The 21,414-nt window shown below is 33.0% G+C and overlaps 1 protein-coding gene across 4 annotated transcripts; it reads left to right on the forward strand.

Annotated features, from left to right (window-relative positions):
• The first annotated feature begins 5,704 nt into the window (after window positions 1-5,704).
• On the forward strand, window positions 5,705-20,378 carry LOC134283751 (protein phosphatase 1 regulatory subunit 3B-like). 4 transcript variants are annotated; one of them, XM_062766232.1, is made up of 2 exons: window positions 5,705-5,729; window positions 18,697-20,377. In XM_062766232.1, exons 1-2 carry the CDS (start codon window positions 5,720-5,722, stop codon window positions 19,692-19,694), a joined length of 1,008 nt encoding a protein of 335 aa, XP_062622216.1. In that variant the 5' UTR covers window positions 5,705-5,719; the 3' UTR covers window positions 19,695-20,377. The 4 variants fall into 4 exon arrangements, with proteins under 4 accessions (XP_062622216.1, XP_062622215.1, XP_062622218.1 ...); XM_062766231.1 differs by lacking the exon at window positions 5,705-5,729 and adding an exon at window positions 14,457-14,562 and having other exon boundaries at window positions 18,697-20,378; XM_062766234.1 differs by lacking the exon at window positions 5,705-5,729 and adding an exon at window positions 15,236-15,330.
• Window positions 20,379-21,414: the final 1,036 nt, after the last annotated feature.

A 21,414-nucleotide genomic window follows, 5' to 3' on the forward strand; every position in this document is an offset into this window, starting at 1 on the left:
GAAGTAGACCAAATCTTTCAGTAACTGTTTACAGATGAATTATAAAGTTAATTTAACATCTTTTTTACTTTTATTTGTACGTGTATGATTATTAAAACGTAAAACATCTCCCTGAATTCATTATAAGAAATATTCATATCATCGGATGGAATCTGCATATGGGCACGTATACTGTCCCGTTTATCTTCATCTGAAATGAGTCAGACAATGTTATTAAATGATCTTCAAATTAATGAGCATATTGTTTATGATAAATTATCACCATCCTACATTTTTCGATCAATTATTTGCATTTTCTGTTGAAAATAATGTCTGGGTAGTGTTTTGTCGTTTTGTGTATCATTCTTAATTTTTTGGAGAAAAAAAATGAAAATTACAAATCATTGATTTCTTTTTATTGCTCCTGGGCATGCCGAAAGACGGTGAAAGATAATGCATTTGATAAATTATCATCACCCTACATTTTTCAATCAGTTATTTGCATATAATAAAATAATCATTTCTGAGTATGTCATTTTGTGTATCATTTTAATTTGTTTGGAAAAAAATACAATTCAATGAATTTTTATTGCTCCTGAACATGCTGAAAGATAGTGAAAAGGAAATGCTATGCTTACCAACCTGATTCAAGGTCATCTCCTGTCAGCTGGAATATATCATGTGTACTTTAATTGGGGATGTAAATTACATGTACCGAAATAAACAGCCTTACCAGGAATAAATGTCATCTGAATTAAGCTGATAAGAGGGAGTTCGCCAATAGCGATGCTGAGAGAAACATACACATTGCACTTAGAAGGCAATTCTAAAGGCTCCTATCGTTATTCGTCGAACTTTTCCTTATCCTATTTCAATGCTGTAAAAAATTAACGATTTCTATTTGTTTTTTTTTTTTAATTGGAAAATGTTTACGTCATTAAATGATACTCATATATAGATAATATATTTTATTCTCTTATATTTAAAGTACATCGTATTAAAAATAAGGTTACTTTTCTGCAAATATTTAATGTTCTGAAATTCTGAATGAATACCTTGATAATTTTGTGCATTAAGAGCAAAACTGACTGCTATTTCTTTCAAGCTGACATCCATATACCTTTTTTTTTCAAAGAATTTGAAAATTAAGGTACTCCAAAAGATAAAGTTATCTGAAAATGCTATTAGCTCTCCCATTTAGGTTTAAATTAAGACAAAAATAGAATTTAAAAAAAGGGATTGTGTTCAAACAATTTAGAAGACCAGGATATGTTCTGTATTTATCTGTTTCTTCCAGAAAGAAATATACAATGTACATATAAAATTTATGTAAGAATTCTTATAATAGCTGTTTTCCATCCTCATCCCTAACCTCAACCTTCATTGTACTGTTCAGTGCTTTCAAATTATTTTTTTTTCATTTATTTGGCAAAGCAGTTTTGTGTATATGTGTAATAGGATAGACCTGTCGTCTATATCAGTAACCTAACACACCATCAATCATTACCAGAGTTTATCACAAATACACCAAAGCCTCGACCTCCTCACCGCTAAAACGGGGTATATTTATGAATGAAAGTTCCGAGGGTGTTTAAACACCGTACAGCTGTTTACCGATAGGTGACCTCGTTTGCCTCGCAACAGACAGACATTTTTTGTGCAAAGCCAGTCACTATTTTTTCCCGGGTAAAATGAATCACCCCATTGATGTATTACTACGTACTTAACACACTTGGAATCAGAGTAACGAGAACTTTTAAAGACGGTTATCTTTTAACCGTTTTACTTTTTTCCATTTTATTTTACTTGTGCATATGTCGGCAGATTTCGCGTACAATGTAAACTGAAGTTTGCTTTTTTAGATTTTACTTCTATTAAAAATTTATTTCGATATGCAAGAAAGGTGTTGCAACAAGCAATATTAATATGTCGGCATGCAACATAAATTTCGATATTTAATAAAAATTGAGATTGAATGGAAACAAGGATTTTTTTTTTTTTTGAAAAATAAAAATTCCATTTGCACTTATTTAGGTAAACCTGTAACTAACTATTTGATGTTGCTATGCAGCTTTATAAGTATTTAATTCATTTTAAGAGAATGTTGAATGTTTGCACTGGAATAAAAACTTTGACATTCTTTAATAAACTGCATATCAACATTAGTGGTTTAATAAATAATAAATTGCAAATCAACAAAAATAACTTGCATATCAGCATCAATTTAAAATACAAGTAATTTGCATGCCAACATAAATTAGTTGCATTTTGCCTGTTGGATGTTGAACAAAAGACGTTTGTGGTGAAATATTTTTCCCTTGCTTGCAATTTACCCTTTGTAGAGTGTGTTTACTTTATAATACCTATGTGGACAAGAAAGATGCCTTAAAATATCACTATAGATGACATAAAATATTGGAGATTTCATTTATATATTTTGAAAAATAACCTTGTTAGTTGCAGGGCAACATCAATATTCTTGTCACCGTGCAGCAAATATTTCTTTGGTGAAGATTATTGGTAGCTGTATTGCTGTAAAAAAAATTATATAAGTTAAAATATGAAAACTCTATAATTCCTTTGAAAATCTAAATAGATATCCCCATAAATATTTGTAATTGCACGTCAAATACATAGGATGTATGCAAGTAGAAGAAAATTTCATGACAAAATGTATCTAAATATAGATACGTTGTGTGTCATCATAAAAAACTAGATTCATCGCAACGTAAATGAGTTGCGTTTTGTATGATAGAATTAATGCGAAACTTTATCTTTCGTAAAAGAATAATATTTCTTTTTCTGATCAGCCATTAAACTTATGCTTTATGTTGAAATAGTTCTGCTAAATAAATGTCATAGCCTCATAGGTTTATATATTCCTTGGAAAAATATTATCAATAATATATTTGATATTAAAAAATTATATTTCTCATTTTACTATTTAAATAGGAAAGCCAATTCTTGACTGTATCTTCGTTTACTGTAAAAGCAGTGCTACAAAAAGAGTAGGATATCATGATTCGTTTATATATGTCATTGAATATCTATATATATACAATAAATATCAACATTTTGGTTCCTTGCGCAGAATTGATAGCTTTTTTTTAAATGTAGAAATTTCTGCACAAAATATAAGTTTTAAAGTGGAAGTATGCAGTGTAAGCACTGTGTACCGTATATACATGTCCTTGAAAGTTCAATGTAATAAAAACATTGAAGTTTTTTGTTTAAACGAGTCTTAATCAGATCATGGTCATGCAGGAAGAAATGCTAACATTAGCAAGTTAGAAGTGACTTACAACTACCATGCACGTAGGAAGTGTTAATAGAGATTTGGCAAAGAGTGTAACAGAAATAAAAAGGTATTCTCTGGCCAGCTTTTATGATGCATATCTTCACAGATTTATACCAGTTAATCCGTGTATTTGGCTTCCAAACTTTTTATGATTTTCCTTCCATTTTTTCAACCCCATACTCAAAGGACCAATTTAATTATACACCTATATTTATATTTATCTTATTATTTCAATTATTTTTAAGCGTTTTTCTTTCAAATTTAAAAATGAAATTTTAAATGTTTTATGCCAAATTAATTATTAGTACGATTTTGATTCATTCAGTTTTTTTTAAATACAAGTTTAACATATTACTGTAGATTATTAGTTTTTAACAACTTTTTTGATAAGAAGTTAATGTTAATAATTTGCTACGAGTGTTAGAACCCTTACATTAACCAGCATTTTACAAAATTAACGTTGAATGCAGTTTTGCTTTTAAAAATAAAGCAAAATAATTTTAACGAGATCTATTTTATCTTTTTGTTTTTTTAATACATGTACTTATATCTTCATTGCATTACTGCAGAATTGTTTATGAATTATTCAAATTGACAGAAAACTTAAAGGCCTAATCTTTTTTAAGTTGTTGTCAATGGATTAGATTTTGAAGGGAAAGAAGATTATTATATAAAATCGTCCCCACCCAAACAATTACATTGCAAGCAATAAGTATCTCTTGTAAAAGAGATAATGATACTTTTCGTTTTCTTCCTCTTCTTCTTCCTCTGGTAAGGATTTGACCTCTAATTTTAGAATTATGATAACTCCACGTCGGTTAAAAACATGGGGCTTCCTCTTTTAAAACAGAAAAAAACATTTACATTATGGCTCATCGAGTCTTCCACGGTTGCAGGTAGTTTAAGACCAAAATGCTTTTCACTCTCTACCACTTCCATGCAAGTTGCAAGATGTTTGCAGTGGTTGTCGTTTGTTCGAGACCCGAAAAAATCATGCACTTTTCGGGATGGAGTCACCCCTTTTCCCATCCCTCTAAGGCAGTAAGATCTTCCTGTAACATGGCTAGTTCTCTTGGGTTTCACGTCTTACGGATTGAGGACTTCCTAAATTGTAAAACACAATCAAAGGTTCTGGATGCCGCTGGATGTTATCTTCGGGGCACCACAGGGAACCATCCTCTTCCTCTTGGCCTACATTGATGATCTCTCGGAGATCCCCGACTTAGACGCTAGACTAATATGTTTGCAGATGATCGACTGGTCTTTCAGCCTAGGGTGGTGCCTGGCACTTCTGTGTGCTCTAACTTCAGTAGAAAAAATTAATGGGTGAAATTAGCAATAGCCTTTGAAAAGTCCAATAGTGTGATTTCTGTCTGATATCCCTGGTCAATATGTATGACTATCTGGTCCAGTGTTATGATAAATTGTTAATTCTCTCATAATGGGCGAGTACGGAAGCCATGCATGTTGCAGAGGATGTAGTTCCAGTGAAAATGGTCCTTAACTGTTCTGTGTACATGTTTCAGGAACTTGCAGGCTATTGATAGTAAAGAGCTGGTCTGTAGTTTGATGGTTGATGTTTCTCCTTTTTCCTGTTTTACTATAGGGACGATGTTTGCTCTGTGCCGTTCATCTGGTTTCTAACCATGATCTAGGGAAAGCTGGAACATCCTTGTCACATTTGGGGTTATTGACTGAGCACTTTGTTTCAAGATAAATACTGGGGTTTCTTCAGGTCCAGAACCTTTAATTTAAATATTTCTCTCTCATGTATGGTTATGTTGTCCATCAACATGCAAATATCAAAATTTTAAAATTTAATCTTAATCTTATCTTTATTATAGTGGATAGTAATTGCTGTAGAATCCTTACAGTAACATTTATGTCGCAAAGGTTTATTTGTTTTATACACACATGCATCATATGAACATTTTACTAACAAATGTTTTGTAAAGAAAATCATACTCAAAGGTATCAACATGATATTGTATGGGAAAGAGGATGGACTGTGTTCATACGCGCACGTGTATAGATCTCACGTAGACTTGGCGTGGACATCTCATCGATGTTTTAACCTCGGTCTCTAGACAGGTTAACCAGTTGACAATATCTGGACACAATACCTTTTCGCTGTTTTAAAATGTCGGAGGTCAACATGTGTCATTGCCCTTTTTTCTATTTTATGCAGACCGATTTTAAATCATCAGCCACAGAAACATTAAAGCTCTAGCTGGTAATTAATTAAATCAAAACGAATCAAGGTACATGATATTTCGAGGCACACGTCGTGCAAAGATTGCCCTTAAGAAGATTTCTTCCATTAATTGATTTGGTATCTGCTTTGCTGGGATTCTGCAGATTTTCTTTTCCCATCCTCTGGATATTTTTATATCTCGCATGTTCTTTTGTCCTTTTATAGAAGATAGTGATTTTTTGTTAGCTATGGATTTTGGTTAGTGGCTGTGAACATTTTATTGAAACTTTCAATTTTAATTTCAACTTTTCCGTTCTCAGATATTTGTGGATAAATGTATGTGATTTTGTTTTAAAGTTTAAACGTTTAATGTAACGACTCAATACATGCACTCAATACGACCCACTCTGGATTCTGAGTAAAATTTGGAATTACATATATGAAACATGCAGATATACCGTTATTTTAATTATAAATACCTATGACCACCCCTCTTTAGAAAACTATGGCATTGAACTTTGTTATTGCCTTACAATTACTCTTGTAGAGAAAACTTTGACATTGAACTTCGTTATATTGCCTTACAATTACACTTGTAGAGGTTTTATTTTTGGCAAAGTTTGCGAATATTTTCCTAAATATAAAGTGTACGTGTAAATCTGTGGATTAGCCGCTGCAGGTCTCGTTGCAGGGATCGTGTTCTGAAATATAAATAGGTTTAAAAGTAATCACTTATATTCATTTTAAGTCATTCCTTTACAATGCTTTTCTTCTAATGAAATGCGTTTTGACATCTTAAATATTTTAATTGTACAGGATTCAATTTGTTCGTAACAAAAATCGTTTATAGATGCTTGATTTTTGTTTTAGTAAACATTAATTTCTGTGAATTGCATCTGTTCATTTTTTTTTCAATGGTAAAACACGCATAATACCCGGAAGACGGTAAGTTCAGTTGCATGTTATGTGTATTTCTTGTCTTTCGTGAATTTCTTTGCAGTGAAACATATGGAGATAACGGACAATATTCAAGATCAAAAGTCCATAAAACAATACCGTAAATCTGGAAATTTTTACTGTAGATAAATTTTTAGCAAATTTGTGCGTGCATTGCATTCGCAAAAATATTTTTCTTAAAAATAAATCAACATGCGAAGAATTTTTTTCTGAGAACTCGTGTCTTTTTTTTAACTCAGTGAATAGGTGTCGGTAAGCACTGGCTATTTTTAAAAGAAACCTATTTACACTAATCTACTATAACTACAAGTTAATTACACGTGCGTGTAAATTGCCCTCATTATATGCAATATCGTCCGATGATTTGACACGCACTGAGGCAGTATACCCCTTTTTAATTATTTTAATCAATTAATTTGCCAATAAAGAGAGAACTGTCATTTTATCTAACCGTGTATCAACACGGGCGATAACTCAAGCTCAGTGCATTTACTAGAAAGTTCCAAATGAAAACGCGGCGTGTAAATTTTAGGTGAGAAAAAACCAAACGTTGAGAAAATTAGTTATATTTTTTCTTCATTTGGATTATACTTTAGGTTAAAAGGCATATACAACCTCTAAAATGTTTGTTATCATTGATTTAGAAATTATTTTCAGTGCAAATCCTTTTGTATTTTTATCAAAATTGTTTCGGAGCGATTTTGCAATATCTTGCCACGTTGCGAGTATATTGGTGGTATTCTAACTGGGAATATTATTTGAAACATAACCTGATATGAAAATCTTCAGTGATTTTTATTTTTAGCACCAGTGACAATTCGCAAAAATTTGAAGCGTAAAAATTAATCAACAGCTATTTGACCCAAATTCGCAAAAATAAATCGACGTAAAAATTTCCAGATTTACGGTACGTAGGGAATACGTGCTATTTTTCTTCTGATTATTGCAAATTTGCATGGGAAAATATCCTCTGTTATCTTAGATTCTATTTAATCGGTCAAATGCATTAACAACATGTCATGTGAGGCAACAGGATAGATTAGACGATATGCAATGTTTTTATGACCTTAATTAATGCCTGTTTTTATTTAGAGGTTATCTTTGATAAGAAAACCTCATTTGATTATAAATGCATGGGTCTTTGATTGAATGTATATAGCGATTCATTTATAAAAATCAAAATTGTTTAGGTGTTGTAGCATATATTTTGTTCATCTTTAGAATCTATTTTGTCAATTATCTATTTTTATGCTTTAGAGGGTTCTGATTTTCGGGTCTCTCTGTTTTAAATCTGAAAATTACGTGATATATCGAGGCACACGTCGTACGAAGATTGCCCTGAAGAAGATTTCTTCCATTAATTGATTTGGTATCTGCTTTCCTGGGATTCTGCAGATTTTCTAATGTCACGTCCTCTGCATATTTTTAAACATATATCTTGCATTTTCTTTTGTCCTCACATAAAATATAATTATTTTTTATTAGTCTCTGAATTTTGACGAGTGGCTGTGTACATTTGATTAAAAGTTTCAATCTTGATTTCAACTTATCCTATCTCAAATAGTTAAGTAGATGTGCATGTGTATGTGATTTTGAATCAATGTTTAAACGTTTAATGTAACGGTGCAATGCTTATAAACTGTGAGATCAAGGCAGAGTTTTGATCCTTGCGACCCACTCTGGATTCTGAGTAAAATTTGGAATCACATGTGTGTACAGCTTTATTTTAATTTTCAATACTTACTACCTTCCCACTAAAAAATTGACATTGAATTTCGTTATTGCCTTACAATTACACTTGTAGAGGTTTTATTTTTGGCAAAGTTTGCGAATATTTTCTTAAATATAAGGTCTACATGTAAATCTATGGATTAGCCGCTGCAGATCTCGTTGCAGGGATCGTGTTCTGAAATATAAATAGGTTTAAAAGTAATCACTTATATTCATTTTAAGTCATTCCTTTACAATGCTTTTCTTCTGGTGAAATGCGTTTGTCATTTTGACATCTTCAATATTTTTACTGTACAAGATTCAATTTGTTCATAGCCAAACATCGTTTATAGATGTTTGATTTTTTTAGTAAACATTTCAGTGAAATGCATCTGCTTATTTTTGCAATGGTAAAACAGGCATAATACTAGTTACCCGGTAAGTACAGATGTATTTATGTGTATTACTTGTCTTTGGTGAATTTCATTGTAGGGAATACGTGCTATTTTTCTTCTGATGTCGCAAAATTGCATAGGAAAATATGCTCAATTGTCTCTGGTTCTATTTAATCGATTAAAGGCATTAAAGCATGTCGTATGAGACAACGGGACAGATTAGACGATATACAATGTTTTTATGACCTTAATGCCTGTTTTTATGTGAAGGTTATCTTTAATAAGAAAAAAAAACATCAATTGATTATAAATGCATGGGTCTTACATGTAGGTTGCTTCTATGAATGTGCATCTATCAGTGATTTATTGATTAAAATCAGAATTGTTTAGGTGTTATACCATATTTTTTTTGTCAATTATCTATTTTATTTTTATGCTTTAGGAGGTTTTAACCTTAAGTCTCTCTGTTTATAAAATGAATAGGTTCATGGTGAAAACGAACAGAGAACAATGTAAAAAATAAAATAATAATAAAACAAAAATTGTGTAGAGGGCACAAACAGGACCCCCGGAAATCCCAGAGGTGGTATCTAATACCTAGGAGTGGTAAGCATCCCCCATGGGTCTGTCACACCCGTCGTGTGCCCCATATATATTGATCAGGTAGACCGTCCTCATTATCATATTTATGTAAGATGTAATCATCACTTGGACACGGATATCTTTAGAGTAGGTCTGACATAATAAAAGGTATTAGATCAATTCTACTTAAGAAAAAGGAGATTTTCCTCAACATTCATTTACTTTCCACGTCATGTTGCCATATAGATTCGATTCAAGAATAGGTACATGTAACTCCTCTGATTAGTTATCCGTGGTTTGGAATTGAACAGGGAATTTTACCATGCAAAATATATTCTTGATTTTATTCAAACAAACATGCAAAATATATCTTTGAACTTATTTATTTTATAGAGAAGAAAACAAACGGTGTATTTGAACACTGTAATTGGGACAGTTGCCGATAATAACAAACACCAACACATTGATATTAGCGTTCTATGCCTCTAGCGGGTTTTTTTTCTAGAAAGTTCGTTGTCCTTTAGACAAGCACTCTGTCATGTAGAGAAAAAGTGAAAATGATTTGTAATGGTTTATCCTCATTAAACGATGGAATCAAGGTACGTACTTAGGTGTGAAGTTTGGCTTAAACAATAAAATTAATATTTTTTTCGTTCTAACTTCTTTAATAATTTCAAGTCATTGATTTATTTTGATGTCAGCTGTTTGCTGATTTAGCAACACATTCTCTTAACATTCTGAATTGATCAACATCACGGTAAAATAGGGCCTAGTTATAAAATATAAATTGTCCATGACCGCTAAGATAACAATGGTCCTTCTTTTAAACAGATCTTTCTATTTTCTTCTTAGCTCATCGTGGTTTTGTTTTTCTTCATCTTTTATTCCATATTTTTTTATTCATGTTAAGTTAATTTCATGCCTCAGTATACATGTCTTGTAAAATTCCATCCGCGGTTTTTTTAACTATATGCGGCAGTTTATTCATTTTTTTTGTACTTTATTTTCATTATGTTCCTCTTGCATTTATTTTGAAAACTGACAAAAGTTCCTACTTTTTTGCTTATGAAGGGGTTTCACATTAAAAAAAAAAAAAATAAAGCCCGATCCTATCGGAAGTATCGATGTTTTAAATCCGTTAAGACATAAAATGACTTTTAGTTAAAGAATTTTCATTCACCTTGACTCTCCTTTTAGGATTTTTCTAAATTACGTAGCGAGAAATTCATTATACATGTAATGAGATATAATTTCTTTATTTGCTCTCTTTTTATAGTCATAAAAGAAGAAGAAAAATGATATAAATCTTTTGACATTTATTTTTTTTTCTGAGCAAGAAGATCCTGGGCTTGATTGTATCTTAGATAATAAGTCTGTCCCGCAAGGGATGTTTGTTTTTTACGTTATATGTGGATGTCTGGTTGACCAACCATAAGTGTCTGATGCCTGCTTTTTAGTAATTAATTATATTGTCTTACAGTCGGCCTTGAATTTTATATGTTAAGACTTCGTGAAGGTAATTAATTTTGAGCATACATGTATATCATGATTACTTGTGGTATCTGTAATCATGAAAATGAAACAGAACTTGGCAGTTGAAGGTGATTTAACTGGACTGAACATTTTTATTGATATCAGTTTTTGAATAATGTATTCTAATTTTCTTTATTGTAAAGTTTCAATGCAGTTCTTGTTTTAATTTTTATGCATGCACAAAATTGAAATTAAATGTAGCTGCAAAATTAAAAAAAAAACTAGTATATATTACTAGTATTATGTTATTACTGACAAAATTATGTTCGAATTTATAATGTTTGCAGACAGGTGGACAAAAAATTCATTTTTTGTATTTCGTAAATTGGTTTTGTTTTCGAATTCGATCATGATTCACGTCTTTGATTTCCATGGCAAATACATGTTCTTGCATGGAATTTTTTCTAACTCTAGAGAAAAAGTATGCCTTATTTCTAATTTATTCTCCGTTTGGGAAGATTTAATTGCAAGGTTGGATTTTGTTTTTAGAGAGATCAGGGAAGATTTTTTAGGAATATATTTTCTGACTTGTGAAAACTTAAGTTGCAATAATGATCCAATGCTACCCAGGTATGTGAAGGTGTGTTGTAAGCATTGTGACAAATTTCAGAAGGTACTAACGAGGATATCACAGCAAGAATCAAAAAAGCCCTTCATGTGTTTGCCATCTTAAAACCAGTTTGGACCTTCTCTGATATGACCACTAGGAGAAATCTAAGGATCTTCATTAGTCATGTACAATTAATTTTACTATATGGATCAGAATGCTGGAAGCTCCGAGCGAGGAAACTAAGATTGTTTGTGAATTTCCCTACGGATCATTTAAGAGATATATGGCCAAAAGTATGACAGGACAGAAGATATTGTTGAGGAAATTGCAAGAAGGAAGTGGAGATGGGTCGGTCATGTGTTCAGAAAAAGACCAGCACAATACCGCTGGAGAAAGTATTATCTGGACGGTCGATAGCAAGAGAAAAAGGTGCAGGCCAAAGAAAACATGGTGAAGAACATCAGAAAGCGAGCTAAAAGCGATAGAGTTGACATGGAAGGCAATAGAAACAAAAGCAAAAGATAGGACTGGGTGGAGGGACTGAGAGGCTGCCTTATGTGCCACCTGGCATGAAGAGGACTTAGTAAGCAAGTAATAAGGATCCACCATAAAATGCTATTTTTATCACAGATCTATATTTGTGATAATTTTTTAAAAATATATATATGTATATATATGTCCCAGACTAACTAAACATAAAAATCATCTTCCCTGTTGCGACTTTTATCCTAAGTGCAAAATTTAGCAAATCATTCTGCAATATTATCTGATAAATGCAGTGTAATGTTGCATTGATTGTTTCATTTTCTGGAACTTTCGAGTCGAGTCTACGCCAAGATTTCTGCCACATTATAACAGATATAAATATAAAACAATTGGCAAGATGCTTTGGGAAATATTGCAATGTTGGATCAGAATGCATTCCTTTTAATTTTTCGCTATTTTGTCCAATACAGGGGCTCTGCTTTTAATTCTTAATGTCCTTATTCTTAATGTCCTTTCATCTTTCCGTTATATTGTTTCAAGTTCATTTAACTCAGTGTGTTTACATCCATTGAATATTATCTTCCTTACCTCTTAAGAAAACCATGGATGTTTATTAAAAACCTTAACGCCAGTAACGCCGTTAAGCAAGCCATCTGTATATTTATTTCCCCCCACAACATGTACAGATGCAACATTTCCATACTAACAAACCAAAGAAAACATTTACTTGTTTAAATAAATTCAAAAATTAAAATGGTCGATTTTGTTAAAAATATTGAAGGTTCAACTTTTTCACAATGTATACATGTATGTCTATGCACACTTTTTACTCACTTGGCTGTCTACGAATTTTTCCCTCATTTCTTCCATCATGACAAGGAGCACAAGGTGGGTGTGACGGGTTGACAAGGGATACTTCTCCCCTCACGGCACCCGATCCCACTCGGTTGTTTATTGATCTTCTCCAGATCTGTATTGTATTTATGGACTTTTTAAATTTATTACTGTTTGTTTTCTTCCTTCATTCACTTTATTCTCATTTCATACTTTAATTATGCCTTTTTGCTGAAGTTAAAATGCCTGAATAATCTTTCAAAATGTCAAAAAAAAGATTGATATAAAGAATTGAAAATCTTTATATTGAACAAATGACATGTATATAATATTACTTCATTTTCCCGAAATGTTCTTTTTTTTCATAAAGTTCAATCACAGATAGGGGTCACTGTATCTCTATGTCGAAGGTTTTACATTCAGTTCATTTACCTTCGTCTGTGTATGTGCAGGGGGTGATGAACGAGCGGGCGGAAAATACATGAAATATTAAAAGTCTATACAGACATAAGTATATGATTACCCAGTGTACACATGTGTAGTTAGTGGTCGTATCGTGATGAAGCAGTGGAAAAAGTTTTCAGAGAAAGTCTCAGGATCAAAATTGTAGCTTTGTGTAATTTTTGACGCACACTTTATAGAATAAAAGTTGTTTTTGAAAAACTAATGTTCGTAGATTCCATGGGTCACCATAACACCCCTTGTACGAAATAGTTGTAAAAATATAACGATTTAATTTTTTTTTATGTCCGAGGTACCCACGAAATTACATTCGCACATCATTGGTTGTCCACGAACATTGGCCACCATGAATTTTTAAAATGAATCCATAGTTATCAAAGATTTTCAGTAATTTCATTTATTTATACTGTATTATTTAATGAACTTTGAAGACAAATATTAATACAGATACTGACTTAACTAGCATGATAGAGAAGTCGATGTATTTTTGGTAGATTTAGCCCATCTTTAAAATGTTTGCATGCCTCTCCTCACTTATTGGGTCGGTAGGTAGCTAGGTGGGAAAGTCTTTTTCCTCACCAGAAAATTTCAACATATTTAATATTGAATGTATAAGAAGGATGAAGGAAAGATAAAATATTGTGTCCTGGAATGTAAAAAAAAAAAAAAAAGTATTGAGTCGCGGGACATTTTTAGTCAGTCGGTTGGAAGAGGGCATGCAACCAAACATTTTTTTTTTTTTATAGATGACCTTATTTATTATGATTCATTGGCATCGGAAGCAGAGTCTAAATACGACAACCCTATATTCCTATTTCATGTGGAGGGGTCTCGAACATTTTTCATAACCAAAATTTTTCCAAACACTACCACTTACCCTTTAGCTATTTGGACCTAAACTTTAACGTGCCTGTTGAAAGTGTGTGTGTGTGTGTGAGGGGGGGGGGGGGGGGACTACAATGTCTACATTGGCTATCTTTGCAAAAAAATGGGGGGACTAATTAAGCTCCCAATAGCCCCCCCCCCCGGTTCTGACGCTTATGTAATAAGTTGCACAGTAAATTATATCTATGTGGTATGGATTAATAAGTAAAGTGATAATTTACGTTCATTGTCCATGTATGTGCATGGATCGATCACTATTGATAACCTATCCTGTGCTATTCATTATTTATTTATTTTTTTTTTTTTTTCTTTGTATTCTGTATAAAAGCTTACCTTATCGTAAATTATAACTTTCACTAGAATTATAATGCACACTTTTATAACATTTGTATTTATAGCTAGGCAGCGATATAGGGCTAAGGAAACAACCGGTAAATATGAGTGGTGTATGCATGGTAGGCGCGTGGCTGCCCAATCTCATTGTACAACAGTCGAAGGTTTAATAATATTGTAGTAGATCAGCTGTTTGGAGACAGTATAGCATGGTTTATTCATTATGGCTTCAGGGCCTGTTATGTGAAGGTCGGAAAATTAGGGCACTCATTGAAATTGCTGATGGCCCATTTGTTTAAGAAAATTCTGCTTGTCTATCAAGGCTACCTAGAAGGAAACTTTTATTCGATCTGCAACTGTTTAGGTAATTAATGGTATTTTTACTTTTATTGCACCCTGCAAGTAATATATAACTGTAATATATTTCTATCAAATTAGTACTATTTAAACAATTGCGCATCCATCTGATAATACAGGCACGTAGCATCGTTTTTGAAAGGGGGCAGCCAGAGAATTTTTTTTTTAAAGATCTAAAGCAAAAAAAAAAAAGGGGGGGGGGGAAATTGCCCAAACTCGAAGAAGTGAGGGGGGGCAACCAATCTTTCAATGAAGAATTTCAATAGTAAAGGTACTGTTGGGAAAAAAGTGGGGGGGGGGGGCAGCCCCCCCCCCGGGTCCCCTCTGTTGCTACGTGCCTGTAATAATTCGTTAATTCGTTATTTATCAAATATTTTTTACATTCTCATCGATGATGCTATTCAAGTTATATGCCGGTGTGATTAATGTTTGGGGATGACAAGTATAATACGATCAATTCACTATAGCTCAAACAAAACCGGAGAGACAGTAAATTAAAGTAAACACGTAATTATGAAAAAAAAAAAAACGTGTAAGGAAGAGATAATCTTCTCATCATAATATTACAAATATTAGAAGTATTTTGTTTTCTTCCGTGTTCAATTTTAAAGTTTTATGAAAACTTTACCAACAAAGCGGACTCGTCAAAACAAGAGGACTCATCAAAACATTGTCACAACCAGTGAATTGTACTCACTTTTTAAATGTAAGGATTAATATATATCGCCTCTAACAGGGCCATTCAGAGACGGTGTGCGGGTACAAAAATGGAGAAGTAAGTGTGAATCTATATATATGGGCATGTTTAGGATTTTAATTCACTTTGTTATTTCATTTTGTTGTTAGAAAGATTGTGTTTATATAGAGAGGAAGTTGCCGTTCGTCGGCGGGTTGTTTCTTTGGGTAATCCGTTCTGTAGCATATATTATATTTTTCTTTATTCTTTCTAGCTGTTTCAATTCGATTAATTGTTGACAATATTTAAGTCAGGAAATGATCTAAACTGTTGGTCGATCGATGGTGTACGTGGTTGTGTTTTCTGAATTTCTGTGAATTAAAAAAAAGGCGGTTCTTTCTAAACACAATACATAATAATCCTTTTTTTACTTTCTGACAATTTCATGTGCATGCATGCTAATCAGTAAAATTAACTTTGAAACAGAAGTTCTTTTTTCACAATTATGACATGCATGAGGTATAGCGCTGCACATTCTTTCATTTCACGTGCCATCCGCCGGTAGACCAGCCGACTTTCCTCGGTGTTCATTGGTCGATATTAATAAGTGGCAGTCTAACACGTGAACATCGAACTGTCCTTGACATTGTCAACAATGTAGAGGCTCGGTGAAATACACATGTACAGTGGTATTCAGCGGAATAACTCAGAAGAAAAGCACATGTGTTTATTTCACACAGAATCCAAAAAGGCATCGTCTTCATTATGTATTTATGAGTCGCTTTTAATCTTTTATGTTATCCGTGGTCTTGTGTTTTTTTAAGTGGAAGTAGTTACATGCAGCTTCTCTCATGAATGTTAGCATGGTTAGGCCTAACCTTATCGTTATTTGATCAAATGGTAAAAAAGGCTTCATCCAAAGTTTTTCTTGAGTGGAACTAATTTTTAAATGGTGGATTATTTTAATGAGAGATCGAGAGTAAGGTACAGGTATGATATGTGCGCAGTTGCATAAATTATTGCCATAAAACAAAGAATAACTCGAACGTTAGATATCATTATCGATATTTGTAGCTAATATCGCTGAGCTGTCGGTAAATGCCAGCAAGCAAAGCTGTCTGTTTTGTGTTTTACGTGCTGGTTTATCAATTTTAATCATGGTTTTTTGTACAGTTGTATTAAGTTTTTGAAGCACAGCTTATCTTTTGAATTGCAGAAAAGATGCTGAGCCTGTTCATCATTTCGCATACCCCCCCCCCCCTTAGAAAATTGACTAGTGACAAACTGACAATAAACTTGTATAAGATTAGAAATTTAAGTAATTTAAAAATGAGCATATTATACAGATGTTCTTGGAATAACATTGATTTTTATGACTGCTTTTCTGGTCATCATGGTCATAAAATTAATAATTTTAATTCACAACATGCTTTCACTGCAGGATCCACAAATTATGCCTTGTCATCTAATATTATGGCTCTAGTATACTCAAGATTTATTAACAATAGTTTTAAAGACATGCTTATTCAATATGATTAAGTACATTACTCTGATCAGATTAAAAGTTTTATTTTAGTCTCACCTTAAATAACCAAGGTTAAACCAGTCATACCATAAGGATTAGCACTCCTTTATTAATTATTACCACATTGAGCAAAATTAGCATTCTATCATCCCAGCTGACATCTTCCAGCTTTTTAAAATTGGTCACTATTGTTGCAGGTTTGTCTGCTTGTTAGATGCTGTCTATTATTTTGAGCAAATCAAACTTTGTTGAATCATAATTAAAACATGACCAGTTGAGCACAGGTCTGTGTATGTAACCTTATTCTTTATTTTCTAATTAATGGTTACAACTATTTCACGATACACATGTAAGCGACCTTGATCCTAAATCTGACCATGGAATACTAATTTGTTCAGTGCTAATGCTACCTGTGTGGAATATGTCATTGGAAAAGAGGTCACACTCGCATCAGCGTTACTGATGGGAATAGCACTAGTGCCTTCTCTATCACTGAAAGTAATGTCAGGACAATTCATTCCTTGCTCAATGCTTCAGAGGACTTTCACACTTTACAGTTTAATGAACGTTCCATACATTAACCTGATTAAATACCTTTACACGGGTAGAACATCAAACATACCTGTTTTATCAAGTTTTTATCAGGAAAAAATCAACAAAGATACATAAACAAGAGTGTTTATTATTTGTGACAGCTTGTTGGATGAGAATCAACACCTGTATGGAAACCGTTGGACTTTCTGAGTGTAAACACGATGAATAGATAGTACATGTATATCATATATAAAGAGTGCAAGGGTTTTGTTTCTCCTAATCTTTATTGGTTCTTTGTTGACTCCTATAGTTGTCTATACCCATATGTGTGGTGGTGCAAGATGGATAATGAACTCATATAGTCTTCAGTAGGTACATTTTTGCTTTTATAATTATAACACAGTCAGTTGAATATGATTGCATTTTCTGATGGAGCAACTGAGGTTCAGAACAGTTGAGATTTTCTTATGGTCAGGGTTATAATGGTTATTGGGAAATTTATTTTGTACATTCTGGTAATGCTTACCGTAAATACCTTTGAATTATTTCAACAAATTCATTAGTAACTGCATGAATATCATCTAAAGCCCCCTAACTCAAACAGAGATGGCATACATGACTGTAAGGCGGGTAGTGTAACATGCTGTAAGCGGTTTTATTCATATCCGTAAATGAGATCAGTTTAGCATCAGTAAAGATGAAGGGTCAGATTATTAATGTTCAGGAAAGGGAAATACTTGGATTGGCTGATAAGCTTATAAACCACTTGTAAATGTCAACTTGATTCAGGCATGCACATTACACCCTCATTTCTGATTTTGAAAAAGTAAAAAATAACTAAAATTTATAACTAATCATATGAAATCTAATTGGATATAACAACAACTGAATGAAAAGAAGTGGGCAATACTGTAATTTTTATTACAAGGCTACCTTTAAAAAGTAGACATTGTGTTGCAATGAGTAATACTACGCAGTTGTTTGCTCCCAATGTCTGGTCTATTTATAGAACAAAAAATAGATAGCATGACCTTGCTGACTAGCATATTTTAAATTGTTTATCTCAGATGTTTTTGTGTTTTTACATTTAAATAATGTCAGCAAATTGTTATGGACTCATTTTATTGAAAAAATTGAGGGATACAGTAGGTAGAAAAAAAATAAAAATGGGGAGGATTCAGTAAGTTATCGAGTCATTGAACTACGATTTAAAATTTAGAACACGTAAACAAAATACACAGTGGTCTATGTTGTAGCTATTCTAGTTTCATACTCTATGCTTTATAAAAGTATTTCAAATCTTTCACAGCTTACAAATATCAGGGACCTACATACTAATATAAAATAGTATATAGGTCCCTGCAATATATATGCTTTTGATATTAATGGATTCTTTTTTTTTTCAGATTTCCAAATGCTAAGAACACTGTCCAACAGTTTTACCTATCAAGAAACCATGCCTGTGGATTATGCAACGTATCTTCTGTCTACAAGCCCACCAGCTTCTATGCTGGAGCAGATATTATCGAGCCACTGTGACAAGTTACCTGCACATGACTCAAATAGAAATGTGTTTTCGTTCTCGGAAACAGCAGCTGAAGTCAAACTAATGGAGAATGAAACTGAAAAGAAACCACCTAAGTCAATAATTCAGCGCTGTAACAGCTACGAAGAAGAAGATGTCGAATCTTCTTCAGGATGTTCATCTGGACGCGAGTCACCCACCCCTCCGTCTCCAAAGGGGAAAAAAAGAGTTTCGTTTGCAGACAATCGAGGGTTTGCTCTCGCAACTGTTAAAATCATGACAGAACCTTCAGATGTACCCCCAAGACTTAAACCCGAAATTCTGGAGTCCATAACACAGGGGGCTACAGCTGGGGTCTGTTCCGGACCTCCTCTTGTCCTCGATTTCAAACAACCAGCCTCAGACTACCTCTCCTTCAGAGACAAATTGGAGAAATATTGTGTTTCGTTGGAAAATGTCATCATTCGAGACTATACAGTCCTTGGAACCGTTAAAGTTAAAAATTTATCTTTTGAAAAGAAAGTGTTTTTGAGATGTACTTTTGATTCTTGGGAGACACACATGGATGTGGATTCTAAGTACGTGCCATATTCTGATACTAACACTGTGTTCGATACATTTTCTTTCGAATTTGAAGTGCCTACAAACTTCGACCAGCAGAAGAAGATGGAATTTGCCGTTTGCTACGAAGCAGATGGAAAGCAGTATTGGGATAACAATGAAGGGAAAAATTACAAAATTTTTTCAGCAGATGCCAAACCTTCTGAAGAGGAGGTCAAACCTTTGAAGCCAATAGATGATATCTCCAAACTTAGAAATGTGGAGTGGACTCAGTTTGCTCCGTGGAACAAAGTGGACACAACGCTTCCGTATTGGTAGCATCTACTGGTAACCCTCATGATTATTCCCATTGCTGTGGTGGTTATAATCCCACAAGTATAAGAAGAACCAGGGACTGATGACATGTCCAAAGAATTCTGATGAAGTTCCTCTTTAACAGAGGTTTAGTCAGTTATGTCAATCTAGAAAACTAGGGGTGTCATCATGAAATGGACACCAAACTCATCAATCAGACATCAGTGACTGTCTAACCAAGGTTGTGCTGGCTGTGATGTGATAGACGCCCATGTCAGAGTGTAACGCTGGCATGAGATTGTACATTATGTGTACAAACATAGAAATCATGTATATATACATTCATTTGTAAATATGCGCAGACAAGATGCATTTTGTAATATATACTTCCTGTGTCACTCGAGTGTTTTCTCATCAGTTTGAAATCAGGTTCATTCAGTTGTTGAGGAATGTTGTTAATTACTATAGTAATATAATTACTGAATACTGGTGTACAGTCTAATTTTCTGTTTATGTTTTGTTTAAGATCTCTTCATATTATTGACTTCAATATGTAATTATTAGAAGAAGCTTGATAGATTTAAGTGGATGGAATTGGAATGCAGTGTTTTCCCTAAGAATCGGCTAACGGCCAAATTGACTGCTTCGATTGATGAAAATGCCACCTAGAAATCAAAATTTGTTGTAAGGTTAACAAAGTTCTGTTCATTAACATCATCCGTCAGCCTGTAACAATCTTTCTTTAACCCTTTACTTTAAAATAAAGGGAAAACACTGGGAATGTAAAAATTGACACAAATATATTGGTGCCACAAAAGATGTACCGGTATGTACAAATTTGATAGTGAAGAATGCTGAAGAAAATCATATTGAAGTCAATACAATTTTAGAAATATTTTATAAGTTATTGCAGTGCAATTTTCTTTTAATTTGCTATTCATTGTAACATGTGCATGTCATTTTTAAATCTTATTTATACTTGCAACTGTACATATGTATTGTATGTCTATATCTGCAGCACAGAGTGCTCCTTGTACAAAATTTGATCAAGGGAACAGGTACTCTTTATCTGTGAAGTATAGGGCATCTCCATTAACCATTCACACAGCCACACCATGGGCATTATCGAGTAGTTTGATGTTACCCACCCCCCATAACAATAAACACAAAGAAAGATAACTCTTACTCTTTCCACAGTTGGAGGACTTGTATGTCATAATATTGATTTTCCTTTAATCAACAAGGTGGAAAACAACCACCTGCAGGTTATGTAGGTTAGTAATAATACTTTGTTGCTTTTATTGTTTTGTTATTAATATTAATTTTTGTTGTCAATTTTGTTTCACGCTTTAACAATCAAATCATTACAATGTTATTTCTAGTACTTGCTTTCAGTGTCATAGTTTTAAGGCATAATTTATATTAACTAATATGTTCAATCCTTGATGTTTAAAATCCATAAAAGCATTACAGTTCATCATTCAGTTTGAAATTTTTATGAAAAAGTTCCATTTTCCTTGATTGAGCTTATTCCAATACAAGAATCGCTCCAGGGGGAGATAACTGGTAATTTATGTAGAATCTCCATCTGTAAATTTTGTCATAATGAAAATCAAGTGTCTTAACTTTTTTTATCTCATCAACGAACCAATTAACGGTTACAAATTGGTAATTATTAATCTAAATAACATTTCATTTCTTAGATTTAGGTAGAATTTTTTTGAAATTATTGATGATTTCAGTG

The sequence above is a fragment of the Saccostrea cucullata genome, unplaced genomic scaffold (genome assembly GCF_032062105.1).
Source record: "Saccostrea cucullata isolate Sc308-1 unplaced genomic scaffold, CSIRO_AGI_Scuc_v1 ctg15794, whole genome shotgun sequence".
NCBI classification, from domain to species: Eukaryota; Metazoa; Mollusca; class Bivalvia; order Ostreida; family Ostreidae; genus Saccostrea; species Saccostrea cuccullata.